Source organism: Ammodytes marinus, assembly GCF_949987685.1.
Source record: "Ammodytes marinus genome assembly, chromosome: 22".
NCBI classification, from domain to species: Eukaryota; Metazoa; Chordata; class Actinopteri; order Uranoscopiformes; family Ammodytidae; genus Ammodytes; species Ammodytes marinus.
The window spans coordinates 5,590,113-5,609,671 of NC_137226.1; the positions used below are offsets into that span (position 1 = coordinate 5,590,113).

A 19,559-nucleotide genomic window follows, 5' to 3' on the forward strand; every position below is an offset into this window, starting at 1 on the left:
GTCTGATCACACCACACACACTCCCATCAACCTTTGCAAATCTGTGCGTCTGAGTAGCTGAGGTCAGAGTTGCACTATAGACTGAGACTATACCTGACTCCTTCCTAGAGGGTGGACGGCCTCTGTGTAATCATCAATAATGAATGTCGCCAGCAGCTAAACACCCTGTTATGTTATTCACCATCCTCACGGTTCTGACACGCTCATCCACACACACACACACACAGACACACACACACACACACACACACACACACACACACACACACACACACACACACACACACACACACACACACACACACACACACACACACACACTCTACGACGATGTTCTGCTGTCGGCTCTTAATGCACTATTTAAGACGTGGATCTAATAGTGCACTCTCACTCCAGCTTCAACTGGGGGGGATACAAAAAGTATATTTTTATCTTTCACTGCATCTTTCTCAACACAATGACTGATTGTGTTTCTGACCAAGATTCAGAAACTTTAAAAGCACAGACTTGATGCACCAGTGACAGTACAGACCTGAACAAACACTTTGGGAATTGGCCAGACATCCTGGATCCAAATGCAATACTGTGTCTTCGTCAACATAAAAATGACAATGATATTGTATTATAATTAGACCAAATCAGTTCAACAAAGAGAGATAAACAGATGCTAAATATGTGATGTTCCAATTTTGATGTCGTACACTAAACACTTAAAAGCTTGTCGTTCGAGCCAGATTTGAACCAGCGACACAGAATTGGCTCACATCAAGTCTCTACAGATGCCATCACTCAAACCTCAACATTATTGCCAAGAATCTTGAACACTGGCTAGGCCACCCTGTAGAGACGCTACAGGTTGAGTTCATCGCTGCTGCAGGTCTGTCTACCTGTCTGTATGTGGAGGTTTGCCACTGCCAACGTTCACATGCAGTGGACTGCCATATGATGCCTAAACCATTCTTTGCACATCAAACATCACAGTTAAAATGTCACTCCTTTGAGCCGGATTTGAACCAGCGACCTAAGGATGCCTGGTATCCCCACTACAGTCCTCAGCTCTAATTAATGTTGTGACCTTACCTAACAAATAATACCATCAGTCCATAACTTGACTTAAGAGTCAGTGAAGTGTGAAAAAAGAAGCTCTGATATTTGATTGTTCCTTTGTATCAAGCAGTACTTTAGTAGGGTTTAGTGACGAGTGAAAACATTAGAACAGATATAAAAGACTGTAGGGTTGTTGCAAGTCACTGTATTTCTAGGGGGATAAGGTCAAACGCCTAAGCTTATCCCAATTAAATTGTTGACAAACTTTTTAGGGATTTTTTTGTAAGATAAATATTGGAGTGGACAGCGCGAGCAGCAGAGCTTTGGATGTTGGTTGACAGGCACATGAGAGTTGGCAGAGCTTGCGTGGCTTGGCGGGAGAACAGGCTACATATCACTTGTGTTTGTCAGTGTGTGATGCTCTCACTGGCAGAGAGTTGACCAATATGTCCACACAACATGCAGAAACACGCACAGGCAAGTACGACCCCGCCAGAGGTGTCCCTAGCTGTTTGAGCAAGGCCTTGTACCTCCCAGAGCTCATTTCTGCCGAGCGGACCCCAGGAACAGGGAGTGGATAGAGGAGAGAAGATGCGGGGACATGTTCACTCTCTGCTGTCCTTGTTTCTCTGTCAGAGAGTCTATGGCTTCTGAACGTGACCTGAGCCTCCAATGCCCAATAGACCGATACCACTTTTAAGGTTTCTGAACCAAAGTCAAACACAGAGTGGAAAACAGCCAGAAGGCACTTACTGATCATTTAAGCCCTCCCGTTCAAAGAAAACCTCTTCACTGCTAAAAAAGGGTGGGTGGCTTTGCTTTAAAATCACCTAAATGTTGATTTCATTCTCATGGTGTTTCTTCTTCATTGAGCGGTGAGGAAGTTATGAGTGAAATTGCATTTATGTGCTGCATTTTGAGTAGTAAAATGTATCTATTTACACATGTGGGTAATCTACCAGGATAGTTTCTAGCTATAATCCGATTAATCAACATAATTGGCCCATAATTGGCTCTCATCAAGTCTCTACAGATGCCATCACTCAAACCTCAACATTATTGCCAAGCATCTCGAACACGGGCTCGCCGACCCTGCAGAGACGCTAAAGGTTGAGTTAATTCGATGCTGCAGGTCTGTCTCCCTGTCTGTATGTGGAGGTTTGCCACTGCAGTGAAGTGCATACTTTATGTATTCATGTAAATCATGCTATTATCGAGTAAATAGGTCATATTAAGCCTAAACCATTCTTTGCACATCCCGGACACCAAACATCACAGTTAAAATTCACTCCTTCGAGCCGGATTTGAACCAGCGACCTAAGGATGCCTGGTATTCCAACTACAGTCCTCCGCTCTACCAACTGAGCTATCGAAGGGAGTTAACAGCTGTTTTAAAAAGAAAGAATTCAACTCATTGTCCAAGCACAGAACAATGACAACAAAGGACATGTCAATTGGTGTTTTTTTTCCGTCTGTAGCCCCTCCACTACTAAAAGCCTCTAATTTGGAATGAAGTCAAGTCAGATACCCATATATAATATGTTGAGAGTGGTTTTCTAGTACCAGTTAATAGTTCCTATGTATTTCAGAAACGTTTCTATTGTATGTCGAACCATAATCCACCTTGACTGAAATCACAAGAGTCTTCAACTCAGGTGTGAGTCGATTGTCCTTAGATGTTAGAGGGTGTGAGTCTATAGTCTTTTCAAAGTCTTTTAAGAGTCCTCTAGTGTGTGGTAGGCATAACACCCTCCAGTTAGTTACAGTGTATTTCAGAAATGTTTCTATTCGAACCATAATCCAACTTGATTGTTCTTTGTGTTCCTATCACGCCATACCTCACAGTTAAAAGCCACTCCTTTGAGCCGGATTTGAACCAGCGACCTAAGGATGCCTAGTATTTCCACTACAGTCCTCCCTCCATCTAAAGATCTGAAAAATGTTCTATTGTAGCTAAACAATACATTATTGCTGCCTTAATGTATTAACACAAAGTTTAACTTGGTCATCTAATGAAGTTGACGTGCAGTGATAAGCTAGATAGACCTGTTGAACTGTGAAAATATACTGTCAAGATTGTTGACTGATTCAGATTGCAGAGAGTATATTAACCCAGTTTCAGTTTGACCTTTGGGCAAGTTACTCAAAGAATTAATGGGCCTACTTCTCATATAATCTGTTGCCGGTGACGTTATCTGTCATTGTCAAGCGTTGGCTTGCGCCAGCTAAAAATAACCTGCCTCCCACCTGAATGTTTTGTACATCTCTTCTGCTAATAAAACAAGCAAACAGAAGAAGAGAGAAGAAAGTGATTTGTCATCCCCAGACGTTGGTGAATCTTGGTATTTCTTTATCCGGAAACATTTTCAAAAGCACAAACCTTTTTGTCCTTTTTTTGGCCTTGACAGCTGTTGACTTCCCAGTCCAAAAAAATAAAACACACATTTGCCTTTGATGCACGTGTGTGTGTGTGTGTGTGTGTGTGTGTCTGTGAGAGTGAATTAACCGCGTGTTTGTCTGGGGAGGTGTGCTACTCATGTCAAACAAAAGGAAACATGCACTCGTCACTGTGTTGATCAGTAGAACAATCTAACCTTGAGCGAACTAAAGCATCTTCCTGTGCACTGGAGCGCACTGCAAAACAAAGCAAACACAATCGAGGAGGCGAGAGAGGATTCTAGATTCAAGATATGTGTATCGTCATATGTGCAGAAACCAAGAGGTTGATTCATTAATTGAAATTCTTGGTTAGAAAGTAAGGGAGGAAGGCAAGTAAACTAGTATTTTATCCAGTAGCCTGATAGGTATAAACTGGGAAAAAGAGGGAAAGAGCCTGAAGATTTCCGCGGTGGAAAAAATAGAGGTCTATCAAAACAACTGGGGGGAAACTTGACACTGCAAAATTTTCTCGTGTGTTTGCTGACATGCATTTTGTAGAATTTGGGGCGATAACATGGAAATCCAACAACCGCCTTGTTTTCTCCTTTTAATATTGTACGGTTGAAAGATTCTGGGGCATGGCAGGATCACAGCAGAAGCCCAGCGAAGCCGAGAAAAACAAGATAAACACGAGCTCTCTACTGAGAGATAATTTGCCGAAACGCATGTGAGAAAAAGCTGATTTGTCGGCTGCTCTTTGGTCCTCATGTGCCGTTTATTGTTTCGCTGATTCGCAACTGGCACGGTGCAATGTAAACTATGAAATAACTATGAGCTATTTGAAGTGTTGAACATCACATAAATGTGGATTGCTAGCACCGTGACTCAGAGCCTTTGGATTTGCTGCTACACCTGCTAGCACACCTGGGACAGCATCAGGGGTTGCCAGTTTGGAAGATACAATATGTACCTTTAATCAGAACATCTTTGGTTTGTAACAACAAAAACTTCTGTGAGAAGGGACAGAAAAACTAATTATTCAAATTTTACTTTTAATTCATCATAAAAGAAAACACCAAATGTTACAGCACCTGTCTGCCCTGCCACAAAGAAGCTGTATTACATTTCGTTCAGATTTGATTTATATCTGGCCACAGGAGACTATGTTCTTTTGTGCCGCTTTCTCTTCTAAATCTTTAATGCTTCTTTAATTGGATATGATTCACTCGGCTGACCTCCGATTCTGAGAATTTGCTGCCCAGATCTGTCTTGAGAGAGTGCTTCGGCGATTTAATATAGCACTTTCATAAAGTTGAGGAACTTGCGAGAGACAGACTATAAAAAGACAGGTCATAATTGGTGAAGCAGAAGCTGGGATATAATAATAAAAAAAAAAAAAAACAGGATATACCAGATTAATAGAAAGATGAGTTGACATGAAACAAGTGGTCAAATTGTCGAATCTGTGTATAATCTGTGTTGTTGGGCCCTAACATGTGACCATTGTGACAATTTTTCTGGGTTGGGATGTTTTGTTTTTTGTGCCCACTGAAAGGGATTGTTTGGCATTTGCTGCATTGCACCACGCACTTTAGGAAATAAAAACAGACCTGAATGAGATCTGATAGATTAAATCGTTCACTGCCTTTTATGAAACAATTTCTAAAACAGTACCCGTGTCAGTCGAGTCCTGGGCCTCAATATCAGATAAATTGCAGCGAGTTGCAATCTGTCCAATTCATTGCGTGGTGGCAATACCGTTTTAGATAAGAGCATAGTACACTACACTCTGTAGCTTAATATCATTATCTTTCAAATTGAATACTTGTAGTGCCGAGCTTATTTACGCCGCATGCAAATGATACCGTCTGTAATGACACCGACGCTTCCGATAGCTTTTTCCCCTCAATCAGCAGGTCAAATTTTGATAGTGTAGCAGACACTCTGCACATTCAATCCCCCATTCAACTGATGTGGCAAAGGATGGAACATTTTATTAAGGGCTTGGATAAACAGAATCAGAGCTCTGATGTCTGAGAGCATGCTGCCTAAGCAAGACTAAGCAGTTGTCTTGCTATTACCCAAAGCCACAGAGAGCAGCCGCCACACAGATTGGATCCCTGATGGAGGAGACCTCTCAGACTAAATTATATCTTGGATATAGCAGCGACAGGGTGGTCAGGCTGGAGGACGTTATCAAGTTTCGTGAAAAATATGGGTTTTTTGTAGGTATAAAATGTTTCTGCTTTTTCATGGTTGACTGAACCTTTTACCGACTCGCCTGAGAAGCGGTTCCAGACTTTTCTATCAGAAGGACTATTAGACCTTGTCCCAATCTTTTGACAAATACTGGTTTTGTTTTTTAAGATTAGATAGCTGTTGACTTTCTTTTCATGGGTTTACCTAGTCGGAAGCTTTGCCTGCAGCAAAAATGTATCTTAACCCTGTTGTGTGTTGTGATTCTTCCATTCAAGCCAGTATATTAATACATGCTTTCATTTATAAAAGACAGTGGATACTAATGAGACTGTTTTACTGTACTTTACTTAAAAGAGAATGACCTGAAAAAACTATTTACATTCACCACTAGAAAACTTCTCCGACAACCCTTTTGGGAATCATCCCAGCTTAATTCACCAGACTGTATGGATAAACAGAAGGTTTATATATACACATTTGTTTTCAAAAAGGATTGGAATTGACTGGTGGGCAGTTTGTTTGTGAGAAATAAGATGTGAGAGAGAGAACACTATCCCTAATCTCAGACTCAAATCCTGACAAAAATATGCAGTGAATTTTGCTTGTGAAGAAACCTGCGATCTCTTTAACTCTGAGATCATATTTGCCATGTTCCTATCCGTCTAAGTCCCTTCTGCTACCTTGGCTTTAGCATCCAAGACGAGCCAATTACTCATACAGCCCTAGTAATTAGCATGAGGTATGGTGAAGTGTAATGCTGCTAAGACTACAGAATGGTGACAGTGAAACTTGCTCTAATGAGACAGACCCTGGGGATTCTCTTCTCTCGTCTCGGGCCCCGCTGACTGCTCCGGTCCCTACGATGGATGGCGGGCGCTAATCGCTGCACCTGAAAATGTGTCATTTCCAAGCCTATCTTACAACAGCTGGGGCTGGACATTCATGAAGGGAATTTCCAAGGGAGTGCATGTTTGCAAAAGAGGATTTCCTTTTTCAAAATAATCATGATCACGCTTATTTTTCCGTGTCAATAAACACAGCGGCAGATATAGCAGCGACAGCATGCCAAATGTTAATGTAGTATACCTAAATGCACACTAATTGTTAAAATTGTTATTCCTGGCTGTGTGTTAGTGTGTGGGCAGTGCCACTGAGCAGGGAGGGATTTGGTCCATGGTTCTGGCCATGAATATTAAGGCTGAGGGTGTGTGCGTGTCCCTAAGCTGCTCTGTGAACCAAATCAAACACACCTCTCTGTCCTCAGTCTACAGGCAGTGCCTGAACCTGTAGTCACACAGGGATGGTGAGAGGTTGACAGGACAGCTCCAATGTCACACAAGGTCAGTTATTACTCTTTGTCAGGGTATGAGCTTTTAAACCATGGGGACTAAGTATAAGGAGTATTATTAAGAGTCTAGAAAAAACATTATACTTAAAATAGTAGCACTGACTCACAAGGGAGCACAGAAAAAAGAGCAATGCAGCTTCTTTATGTAGCATTTCATGTCCTTTAGATAGATGATTATCGAAGACTTTTGGCACAAAATAATAACGCAGAGTCGTCAAATGCATGTTTAATACCTTTTACAGAATTCTCGTTTTGATATGTGTCAGCTGGAAACATTAAAAAGTCATCTGGTGACAGTGTTGTGAGGAGAAAATCATCCAGCTTGTGGAGCTTACATTAGCTTAATTAGCTTGGTAGCTACGGCCTGGAAAACCTGCCAGCGACAGCTGTCATTTCAGATGCTCGGCGGCTAACCTCTGGCTGACAACAAGGTCCCATAATTTCACAAATTACTAAGAATTAAATTAGTAGTAACTGGAGAAGTATAGTGAAAGGTTGACAAGCAAGTTGCAACAGTGACTAGGTTGATCAAGGTTTAATGGTCAGTTCTATCACCATTTGGTGCTTGGCATTCAATTATACACACCTTGTAAGAGGGTGTAAAAACATAGCCTGGTTAGTGGCCCCTGCTCTGGCGTCGTTCAATCTATTAGGCCGAAATAATGTTTCCTGTTCGATGCGGAAAAAAATATATTGCACCTCCACTTTGAAGCAGCACAAGGCCCAAAAGCCTTCCTGCATTTACTATTTCCTTCAGGTCACAATGTAGTGGGGCTCAAGAGTTGTTCCTGATAAACACCTATAATTCTCATCTCTGTTCTGTTATTGTTGAAAAAGGAGAACTCTTTGTGGAGTTAAGGCTGAGTTTAAAATGATTGCCCGGGGTTTGCAGTTCCATTTACCTTTCCAGAGATAAGGGCAGAACATTTTCTGCTCAGTGGTGAACTATGGTTTGTGTAGTACACCGCTCCGTGCTTTCCAGCCAAGAAAGGATACCGAACATTTAGAGGAAAGATAGCTCTAGGAGCACTGTTTATAGAAGGACTTTAGGATTTGTGTTATCAGGTTCAAGTCAAAACACTGTAGGAAGAGTTAGGGAAAGGATTTCTCTGCCTGCTGGTTCAATGAGAAATTTGGGACAGATGAAAATAAGTCTAGTTTACTGCACTGATTCTGTACAGTCCCATGGCACATTCACAGCCATGACGTATCGTTCTATCCAAGTATGAGTTGATAATGTGACAATTCTGCAGCATTGAGGTGTGAGTATCAAGAATTTTGGTTTAATTTTCACAGTAAGAACTACCAATCAACACCTGCATTTATCAATCCCACAGCTGCTCAGAATGTGGTAAGTAGGACATGCACTGCACACTCACAAAGAAACATGTCCCAAAGAAACATCCCACAACTGATCGGCCGAGCAGAATGTTGGCTCTTTTGCCACACTGGACTTTTGGGGTGAAAGCACTGTGTGAATAAGATATACTGTACTTAAGTCTACTCCTTGACACAGCAGTGGAGGCAAGGTCCATTTTTCTTTTAACTCTCTTACTCACCAGTTTTTACTAACTCCAGTTTTCAACTTAAAAAGAGCTGTCACTTTCTGACAGTACCACATAACTAATGTATTCCTGGAAAGGCCAGTGGGCTGTGGCATGTCATGTTAGCGAGCGGGTTGAATGGAACACAGCACCATTAACATCACACCCCTGGGCAGTCAATGCTGTAATGATTTGGGGTGGTGAAGGTGAGGAAAGTCACCAATGCTCATGAATAGAAAAGTTGAACAAAATAATACACCACTGGGGCGCTAGCCCATCCCAGTCCTCAGAAGCAGCAGACCACAGGTTAGAATCCGGCCCGTGGACGTTCTCTGCATGTCATTCTCCTCTCTGCCCCATTTCATCTCTGTCTCTCCTTACAAAAAAACAAAGATGCAATGCCCAAAAAGACCTAGAGCAGACCTAGACATCACGGTGGGGCGACCCCAACCTGAATGGATTTGTCTTCTTTTGCCGTTCCCAGATTGAAAAGTGTAGGGGACAGACGGGGATTGCGTGGCCGGGAGGGTCTGTGTGTGAAGACGGCCAATTAGAGAGCCCCATGTCACACCTCTCCCCTGTCACATATGTGGGCTGCATCTGCCGACTAGCGCCCAGCAGTGTGTCACGCTCAACGCTCGAACGATCCACATCTGTGTCCCGCTTTGTCCGTCAATTCCGCCCTCGCACACAGTCACGCACGCACACAGTCACGCACGCACACACACACACACACACACACACACACACACACACACACACACACACACACACACACACACACACACACACACACACACACACACACACACACACACACACACACACACACACACACACACACACACACACACACACACACACACACACACACACACACACACACACACACACACACACACACACACACACACCTCCTTTTGAGTGCCACCTCCTTTCACAGGAGCCAAGATGAGTGATGGCCAGCAGGATTTGTTTGTGAAATTTCTCAAAATGTCAGGGATGAAATGGATCAATACTTGTGTTGAGCTTCATTTCATGAGTTTGAGGACACCCTTTTCACTCTCAGTGAAATCCAAATTTCAACAGGCTGTGTACTTGGTGACTACCCAAGGTTTCCAGACTTTTCTGACCTACCTTAGTCCATTTGCAGAAAGACTGAATAAGTAGACAGAAGGGAAAGAGACGGGGATGGAAGGGGATGGGTCGGTGAGGGGAGAAAAAGAAAGGGGGATGAGAGTTTTAAGAGGAGTGGAGTCTTTGACGCAGATGGGGAGTGGAAACAGTTGCCATGGAAACCCCACCCTGCCTCCAAATGAGTCAATGAGTAAGTGACGGGAGAGAGAAAAGAGACCAGGGAGTAAATGGAGGGATGAGAGAAAGTGAGCTTTTGACTGAAAGGCACTTGTCTTATCTGCCTAACCTTTGTCAGAAGGAGGCACATAAGCGCACAAGCAAAACAACACAGCAGGTGGTCCCCCTTTCTCATTAAACAACACACACATGCACACTAAATGCAGCATCACCTTGAGTCCACAGGTCTCTTAACAGCCTCAATTGGTACTGGGTCCCAGCTCAGAGCTCCACGGTGAGGCCAACACTTCCAGCATTTATAAGGGTTTTTCACTGAGATGCTAAATAATGAATGAAGGGCCACTGGGGAGCGGTTAGTCTTTTTTTTTTATCATCCTGATTATTGCCGTCATCCATCAGACTATAAACAGAAACGTAGACACGTGGCAAACTAAGGAGCTACATGGTAAATAACTAATTGAACAAAGGAATTAGTACACTTGCCCACTCATACTGATATCTTGTTTGAAAAACACACACAGTGATGGACAGCTAAACAAAGGAAACAAAGTTGCACGAAGAAGACAAACTGATAATGAAAGGAGGAAGCAGACATAAGGACAGTGCAGCAGAGCAGCAGGGCAGACAGAGATTCATATTTCCTGTTATGCCGCGAGACTCCACAATGATCAAACCAACAACTGTGTATAGACAGATGGACTTGCAGTCTCTCTCCGTCTCTCTCTCATTAGCAAACACCATCAGTATATAGCGCACAGTGGCCCTGGCCATTAAGGCAAACTCAATGCCCCTGTGGGCATCCAGTTCCCCATTAACTCACAGTCTCTGCTGCTACTTCCTGCTATTAAGACATGTGTTGTTTGTGCACACATGTAAAGGCCAATGCACACAAACACACATACAAATGTAATGACTAACCAGTACTGCAATGCAACAAAGCGGCAAAACAGACATGCACTTGCACACCTTAAAGACAGATGTGGGAACATCTAATCACACCCTGCATAAACTTTACATCTCCATTAGCACATGTTCTCTGGGATGTTCGCTTTGAGGGCCTCTAATATGCTATCAAAACACTTCATTCTTTACATAGTAGTCAAGTCATTATCATGGAGGCAGCATTCCTCAAAGCTTTATGTTAAGTCATTATTGTTGGGCGATAAATCCCATATACCTTCAGAAGGAAACAGATATTGTGATAATAACATTCAGGTTCATAGGTAGCTATCCACCATTGTGGATAATGTTGGTCCTGATTGGTCAGTTAATGGTAAATGGTTCTTGAGAAAACCTATATCACGGTATTGACATACCATTGTTCATGAAAACTTGCATCAGTGTGATGTTGAAGCAGATTGTATCCATTTCACTGCCTTCTAATAGTTTATCTTTGCATGTATCATGTTCTCATGGAAGACGGGGAAGGCAACCAAGCACAACCAAGAACAACACAGGAAACACAACAAATTGATCGAATGAAGGGCTAATTGGCTAACAACTTGAGCTACTAGACATCATTTTTTAATCACCTACTAATTTCTTGCAACAGAACAGTGGCACTGAATTAATTCATATTTGATTTAATATTAGGGAGGAAAACATGACACATTTGTTCTGTACAGTCTTCCAGATGAATTCGACCTTCATTTAGATTAAATTTCCCAACGTTACACTAAACATTCATGCTCAAAGTCCAAAGCGCAGATATTTCAACCAAATATTTAAAACTGTAAAAACAGCTCTGGAGTCTTTGAATAGAACGTACACACACTGCCTATAAAGGAGTGTGTTTCTGGGACTAAATGAAACCATTATAAAAACCTATATATTTAATTCCCATGCTAACGCATTTCCAATTTCACCTAAATAATTCAAACACTTCTTGATCAATGTAGCCCACTTAGGCGTCACGACTACTATGCACACACTCACTCCTCACCGCGCTCTATCTTCCACCATCAAATCTATGTGGATTACCAGACGATAGGCCTGATTTCACATGGGCTCAGGCTATTAACGCTCTGACCTTGGATTTCAACCAGGCAATTTGTCTAAGAGCTGGCACAGCCTTAGCTGTCCTGAATGACTCCGTCCAAGATCCATGATTGGTATGGGTGGCAGTAACTCTTCTACTGTCTGCCCGCCAGCCTCCCTCCCCCCTATTGAAAAAAAGGTCCATTCTTTACCACTCAAGGGTTATGTTTAAATCGCTGTGATGAGCTACTTTACATCTATAACTTCCATTGTCTTGTCTCTCTCGCTCCTTAAGTCTCAATTAGATTGATCACTTATCAGAGATCTCACCAAGCATCAATGAATCACTCTCTGTTTCTCAATTAAACATGGGTGTTTTCCTTCTTTTTTCTACGACCTGGTGAAAAACTTGCCTACAAAAATCCCTCATCATATAATATGGCTCTTTCAAACCAAAGGTCCAATTGTCCCTTGGCATTTACATGTGATCTATATCTGTGTATGTTCTCAAGGTATTGACATCAGACCAGATTTAGGTGACCTATCAAGTTGTTGAGAAGAGTTTTTTTCCCCTTAGGGATATGATAGTGCTGCACAGAGTCAGAATGCAACCACGTCTGGCTGAGTTCCAATTGCAATGCGTGGACGATCACCTCCAAATGTAGATTTTGATCGCAATTTCTTCTGCAGCAGCAGCAACAACGGTAAAGAAACAACAGCACTGTTTGATACCCAGGCCATTGCTTAAATAAGTCATTGTTTCTTAGCAATTTTTGCCTGTTTAAATAAATAAATATGATGATGATGATGATATCAAAATAATGTGGTAAACAGGTACCTGCTGGATTAACTTTCTTAATCTGTATAGATATGGGTCAGTAGGTAGATCGGTGTCATAGGTCCGAGAAAGTGAATTGTGGCCGTATCGGCAGTGGCGGCTCGCCCATAGAGGGCGATAGGGCGCCGCCCTCCTTGAGCCATATCAGCAAAAAACGAAAATATAATAATGAATAATAATGATGTTTTTTTTTTTTTTTTTTGTATTAATAATCATAATTTATGATTTCAATACAGTTTTTACCTGCATCTAAGTCTGAATATCATTGTACAATCAGCGTCTGTGCTCTGTACCGTCACTCTGGGGCGATGTCGGGCTGGTTGAAAATCGCCCCCAGCGCTCTCATAGACATCAATGTAAAACTTTTTTTTTTCAAACTGCAAGCCTCGCAATGCAATCTCTATGGGTTCCGGGGGTGCTCGCCCTAACGTGTTGTCGTCATACGTACAGTAAACAATAAACCAATTACAGTGACTGATACAGTCACATGTCCAGTATGCAGCCCAGAGCGGTCATATTCAAGACCAACACAACTTTATATCAACTCAGGCTAGGCTGGCAAGCTACTTACTTGATCGGACTCGGACTAGGTCTTTCCCAGACAAAATGTAACCATCAAGCAAGTATCTACCAAGATGGATTGGGGGATCTTATAAACGCGGATTTTCACGGGGCTCGTTTGAACGGCTAACGAGGCTAGCAGGATGCTAATGCGCTAACGCTCTGTCCTGCTGCCGCTGCATGATGATATGGACTGTATACTGGCTTTTTATCCATCCTGATGGCAGCACAGAGACCGCATGGATAACTTTGGGTGTCACCCCTATGCATCATCTCTCAGAAAAGGTAAAACAAACATTAAACATCAATCTGCATATACGAGCCAGCGCCGTTCAACAGCTGATCGGCTATTGAACGGCGATCAGCTGTTGATCGTCGTTTAGCTGACAGCTGCTTTCACCGTCCGACATAAACCCGCCTACCAAGTGCTGTAGACAGTAGTAACCCAAACCAATGTGATGATTAGCACTGTTAATGTTGCACATGCTATGCCAGCATCCATTTTTGTCTCCTAACTTTTAAAGGAAGCCTATCTGAGGAGCACACTGGTAGATGACAAGTTATCTGTGATGGCCACAGCCGGATAATTAAATCATTTTAGAGCTAAAATAATTTTATTCAAGAAATTAACTAACTTAATTTCCAAAAATACTGTACAGTGCAATGCTTGTCTAATGTTGCCAGGGTGGTTATGCCAGATGAACAGGAAAAACAAACAGTTAAATGCAATATGACATTGTCATATGCTATCTGATTTAGGTTAATTTTGGGTCATATTTCCCATCATGGCAACAATTGCCCCCCCTGAGATTATTGTCAGGAGCCGCCACTGCGTATCGGCACCCCATACAGATATTGGATCGGCCCTAGTCACCCTATGAAACGTGTGAGCAATGTTGATAAATTAAGCCTAAAAAGGAATAGAACCCCTAGTAGAGCAAAACAATTTAGGAAACAAAACATTTCAACATTGATCCATCCCTCCATCAGCTCAGATATAAAAAGCCCAGCTCAGTCATGACAATGTCTTGGCCTCTCAGCAGCACTGAGGCCCATTGTTGTAGCTTCATTAATGCACAAATTACCCTTTCTCCGTCCCTAACTCACTCTCCCTTTTCTTTGTGCAACAGTTTATATGCAGTCCATTTACTTATGTGTTTATCATTGTAAATGTCCCATCACCGTACCTCCTCTCTCTCTCTCTCTCTCTCTCCTCTCTCTCTCTCTCTCCTCTCTCTCTCTCTCTCTCTCTCTCTCTCTCTCTCTCTCTCATCTCTCTCTCTCTCTCTCTCTCTCTCTCTCTCTCTCTCTCTCTCTCTCTCTCTCTCTCTCTCTCTCTCTCTCTCTCTCTCTCTCTCTCTCTCTCTCTCTCTCTCTCTCTCTCTCTCTCTCTCTCTCTCTCTCTCTCTCTCTCTCTCTCTCTCTCTCTCTCTCTCTCTCTCCCATTTGTTCTCCGTCTTTACAGTTCACCTCTTCCTCTCTATCTCCAATGCCTCACCGGCTGCGGCTCTGTGAGTGGTTATCAGAGAAAATTACGTTGCAAACAAATAGCTTTCCCCCCCCCCCCCCCGTTATATTCTGTGTGGAGTCTGTGTCCAGTGAGATGTGCATGCTTCTGGCCTCGAAGAGCAGCACCTCCATTAAGGATTCAGTGGAGAGTTAGCCACCAGACACAGCTGGGGCCTATATAATGGCACGGTGAGGCTAATGCGGAGCTAACACACTCAGATAAGAGCTCCTACACACACACACACACACACACACACACACACACACACACACACACACACACACACACACACACACACACACACACACACACACACACACACACACACACACACACACACACACACACACACACACACACACACACACACACACACACACACACACACACACACACACACACACACACACACAAACAAACAAACAAACAAACACCCCGTAATATTACATGGCAATGTGCATACGTTATGCAAACAAATTGCAAATAGGAATCAGAAGAATATGGTTTAAACATTAGTAAGATTGAGCTCATATAAGCACTGACGGCTTAATATGGCACAACACAAACACACACGTAAAGCACATGAGACCGAGATAAGTATTGCATTTGAAAATGCAGCCCTGAAGGAAAAAACTAAGCACACTAAGCATCAATTACTCAAAGCCCCCCCCCCCACACCCCCGCACACAAAATCTTATCTTTGATTGTTGACACACAACACTCAGCTGCTCGACTGTGTCCTCTTGTGAGGCAGTTAATGCGGCTAATTAGAGGCAGACGGTTGCAGTCAACACTTGATTTCAAAGGGTCGAAATTTCCAGATGAGTCTGATTCCAAATAAAACCTACACTCCAGCGGCTAATTGATTACCACCACAGAGAGACAGAGAGAGAGAGAGTTTGGAGTTATCGGACTGATGCCAATGGCGGCAGGGGAAAGAAAGCATCTCCTCTCAGCCATAATATTCGAATTTATTCAGTGCGTAATGAACTTTTAAAAGTAGCAGCTTAGCTTGTAAATTTCCCCGGAGCTCAATGAAAAAAACCGAGCAGTTCTCCCCAGCAGCCTCAGGTTTGGGTCTGTGCCAATGAGTATTGTAGTTTTTTTCCATACAGAAAATCTTGGGGGTATCTTAGTTCTCAACAGTTCAATTCTTGAAAGTTGAGAACATCTTAATTATATTTGCAGAAAAGTTGCGTAGTTCTGGAGATTTCAACTCAGCTCGTCAGCATATTGAATTTGCAAAGTTGCAGATGTTCAAACTTGCCATGACTCTGAGCATTTCTAGGTCTTCTCGTCCAATAGGATAATAGGAAGTCATTGAGATTAAAAAAAAATTGCACCATGTAAGCAAGTTATCCACTGAAATGATAATAAAACTAAATTCTAACACAGGCCTGCCCCTACTTTAAGACGCAGGCTCGAGATAAAGTAATAATGCAGGGCTGACTTTAAAGTGCTTATTTCTTTGCATGTAGCATATACTTAAAGGGGCCATCCAATGATTTTACTCATGGAGTTCCGTTTACTCGTCAAGGGTGGTAAATTTCAGCTTGTGAAAACCATAGAAAAACCTCAGGTCAATTCTGATGATGTCAAAGTGAGGTGATCAGGGTTAATTCGTATTGAGCTTTAGACATAAAAAGTCTATATTTTAGAATATAAAGCTAAATGTTACAAGCTGCAGAGTTGGGGCATATTTCAGAAGGGAGAAATTAAGTGTCGGAGTCAGGAAGGGTGTAATGCAATGCAAGATCCTGTGTTTTTGGATGGTGACCCAATGCCAGTGGCTATACTCTTACATGGTGATATCTGGGAGTAGTCTGCTTGGATTTTAACCATGATTTCTTTAAATTCATCTATCAAAAGTCAAACTCAAAATGACTAATTAATCAAAGGACCACTGACAAATTGACACAATTTGAACCTGAAGCTTTTGTGGGAGCCTGTAGGTAGGTGTGAGGGCTCCATTGCACTTCAGTAGCCCACTTAGCTTGATGAAAAATCCAGATTTAGCAAAAAGGAAATATACAGAATACCAAACATGTTTCCACTCGAGGAGGTGAGCGAAGGTTAACTGAGTGTGAAAAGGGAGGGTCAAAGTAAGGACCCGGTAACTTACAGGGGACGGTGCGGAGGTAGAGATTGTCCCGGATGATCTGCTGCAGCTCGTGGTCCACCGAGCCTTTCTGGAAGCGCAGGTTGAGGTAGTGGCGCAGGTCCTTGTCTATCACGCCCCCTGGAGAAAACACAAGGGACAGCAATGAGTATTCAGGATAAGACCTCCTTTCAATCAATCACTCTTGTCATGAAAGGCAGTAGATTATTTATTCTTTTTGCCTGAAAGAACCAGATAAATTACACAAAGAAAAAATAACCTCCTCAGGGGCCTTGCTCTGAGATATAGGAACCACTGTATGTATTTGGAGAATTTTTCAGCATTTTTTTTTAAATTGCCCTATTCACACAGTTTTTTGTGCAATTTCCATGAGCATGCTCCAAAACACTGCCAAAGACAAATTACCCAGAATTCATTGAAAAAACCAACAACAGCAGACAATTTGAATGTGGCTAAATCCCTGCAAAAAACAAACAAACACAACCCGGCACACTAATGAATACACTTCTGCCCTCTCTATGTTAGGCGTTATAGGCATTCCAGCATCTGTCAAGTTCAGCCACAGATTGGCGGAGGTGTTAATTGGAGCGCTGGCCAAACGCATGTGGAGAAATGTCTACATATAAATCACCTGCCTATACCTCCCCCCCAGTGCTGCTTTCACTTCCATTCTCCAATCCCTCCCCCCCCTAACCACCCCAAATCTTCTGCAGTTCCATTTCTGTGAATGGACTTCCACTTTAAAACCAGTAAATCTCGCTGGCTCAGCGGGACAGAGGATAAAAAAAAGAACATAGTGATGGAGGGACAGAGAACTGGAAGTAGGGGTTTAGAGAGAGGGCAAGTCCCCTGGGGTGGTAGAAAGGGGGGGGGACTAAAACAAGCATCCCCTCCTCCCTAGCAAATACTCCATCTATCTTACCATGACACACACACACTCTCGCAATCACATTTCAAATGGAGGGATGAGAGTATAGGGAATGGGGAGGGCCACTTGGACTGACGTTACTTAAGGGATTCCTCACTGTGCCGCTTAATCCAACACACTTGTCACTCCTCTGCATAGAAGTAAAGCAGCAGAGACGGTGGGCGCACACACAGGCTGTCTAACCTTCAGCATCCTCTAGAAGAAAGCAGCAAGTTGGCACCTTGCCACATATAAATTAGCCCCCCCCCCCATCTTTTTTCCCCCTTTTGTAATCCTGAAGCAATGACATCAGAGCATGATATGCTGGAGACACCACACACACACACACACACACACACACACACACGTCATCAACATACATATGTGCAGACAGATGCATCCGACACATGAATACACATGAAAACCGAGGGCACAGACAGAAGGAAATGTATATGAAACATATTGAGTGGCACCACCATTAATCAAGAATAACCTAGTTTGGAAGTTTTCTGTCATATTATTATTTAGCACCATTCTGGCTCTTCATTTATGTGTCTCTCCAAACACACACACACACACACACACACACACACACACACACACACACACACACACACACACACACACACACACACACACACACACACACACACACACACACACACACACACACACACACACACACACACACACACACACACACACACACACACACACACACACACACACACACACACACACACACACACACACACACACACACACACACACACACACACACACACACACCACAGTAGCAACATGCACTAATCCATCAGAGCTGAACTAATTTGTGGAGCGCTGCATTATAATCATGCAAACCTGAATTACAAGAGACCGGGCTCCCATCTGTGTCTCTGTCAAAGACGCGGAGCTGCACAACCAGCCAATTTACATTTGCATGAGAAAGGAAGGCAAGCCAATGAATCTGCATACTAAAAAGGTGAAGCAGAATCAGTATCAAACGCACACAAGCACATCCGCATGCACACTACACGCACACACACACACACACACGCACGTTAACACACTAAATGGCACCTCTTGCGCGGACAGCGGTCGTGCAGCCAGTCTACTGTCACAGTCCTTTTTTTCCCCCACAGGTTTTGTGATGCAAATAATCCCCGCTGGAGAAAAATCTTGCGCTGGATCTTTCCTGCTTGAATCTCACCCCAGTCCTAGTCCCTATGGACCTCAACTCTGTCTCTTCCTTGGTCCCAAAACTAACCCACTGCCAGACAGCCAGACAGCCAGGCAGCCAAAACCACCTCCACGGTGGAGAGATGAAAAGAGCTAAGCGCAGACGAATGACTGATTGACTGAGAGCCACCGAGGCAAAGAGAGTGTGTGAGAGGGAGAGCGGGAAAGAGATTGGGATGGGGAGAAGCGCGTGTGTGTGTGTGTGTGTGTGAGGGAGAGTGTGTGTTGCTGCTAGTGAGTGAGGGAGTCTGCCGTTGAAACGCGGCTGTGGCGGTGGGGACCTATCGCACTGAGATGCCTTTTTTCCTATTGGATCCCTCCAGATTTTGCAGGTCCAACAACGCCCCCCATCTGCAGCACGGGGCACTGCACCTGTGTTATTATATGCCCAGTTCAGATTAAAAGCCATCCCACATCACATCACAGTCAACCCTCCCTTGGCTCTCAGCATCAGCACACGGCCTGGATATGACCTTCTTCACCATCGACAAGCACGTGGAGAAATGAAGCATTATGTGTCAGCCATTTACAGTGATGCCTTGCTCCCACCAGAACAGAATTCCTCCTAATTAGGTCA

General features: G+C 43.2%; 1 protein-coding gene across 1 annotated transcript in view; it reads right to left on the minus strand.

Annotated features, from left to right (window-relative positions):
* magi2a (membrane associated guanylate kinase, WW and PDZ domain containing 2a) overlaps positions 1-19,559 on the minus strand; it is a 208,423-nt gene that overhangs the window by 130,884 nt on the left and 57,980 nt on the right. Inside the window, exon 2 of the mRNA XM_080051175.1 lies at positions 16,840-16,956. Coding sequence (XP_079907301.1) covers positions 16,840-16,956 — 117 coding nt within the window. The remainder of the gene's footprint in view (positions 1-16,839; positions 16,957-19,559) is intronic.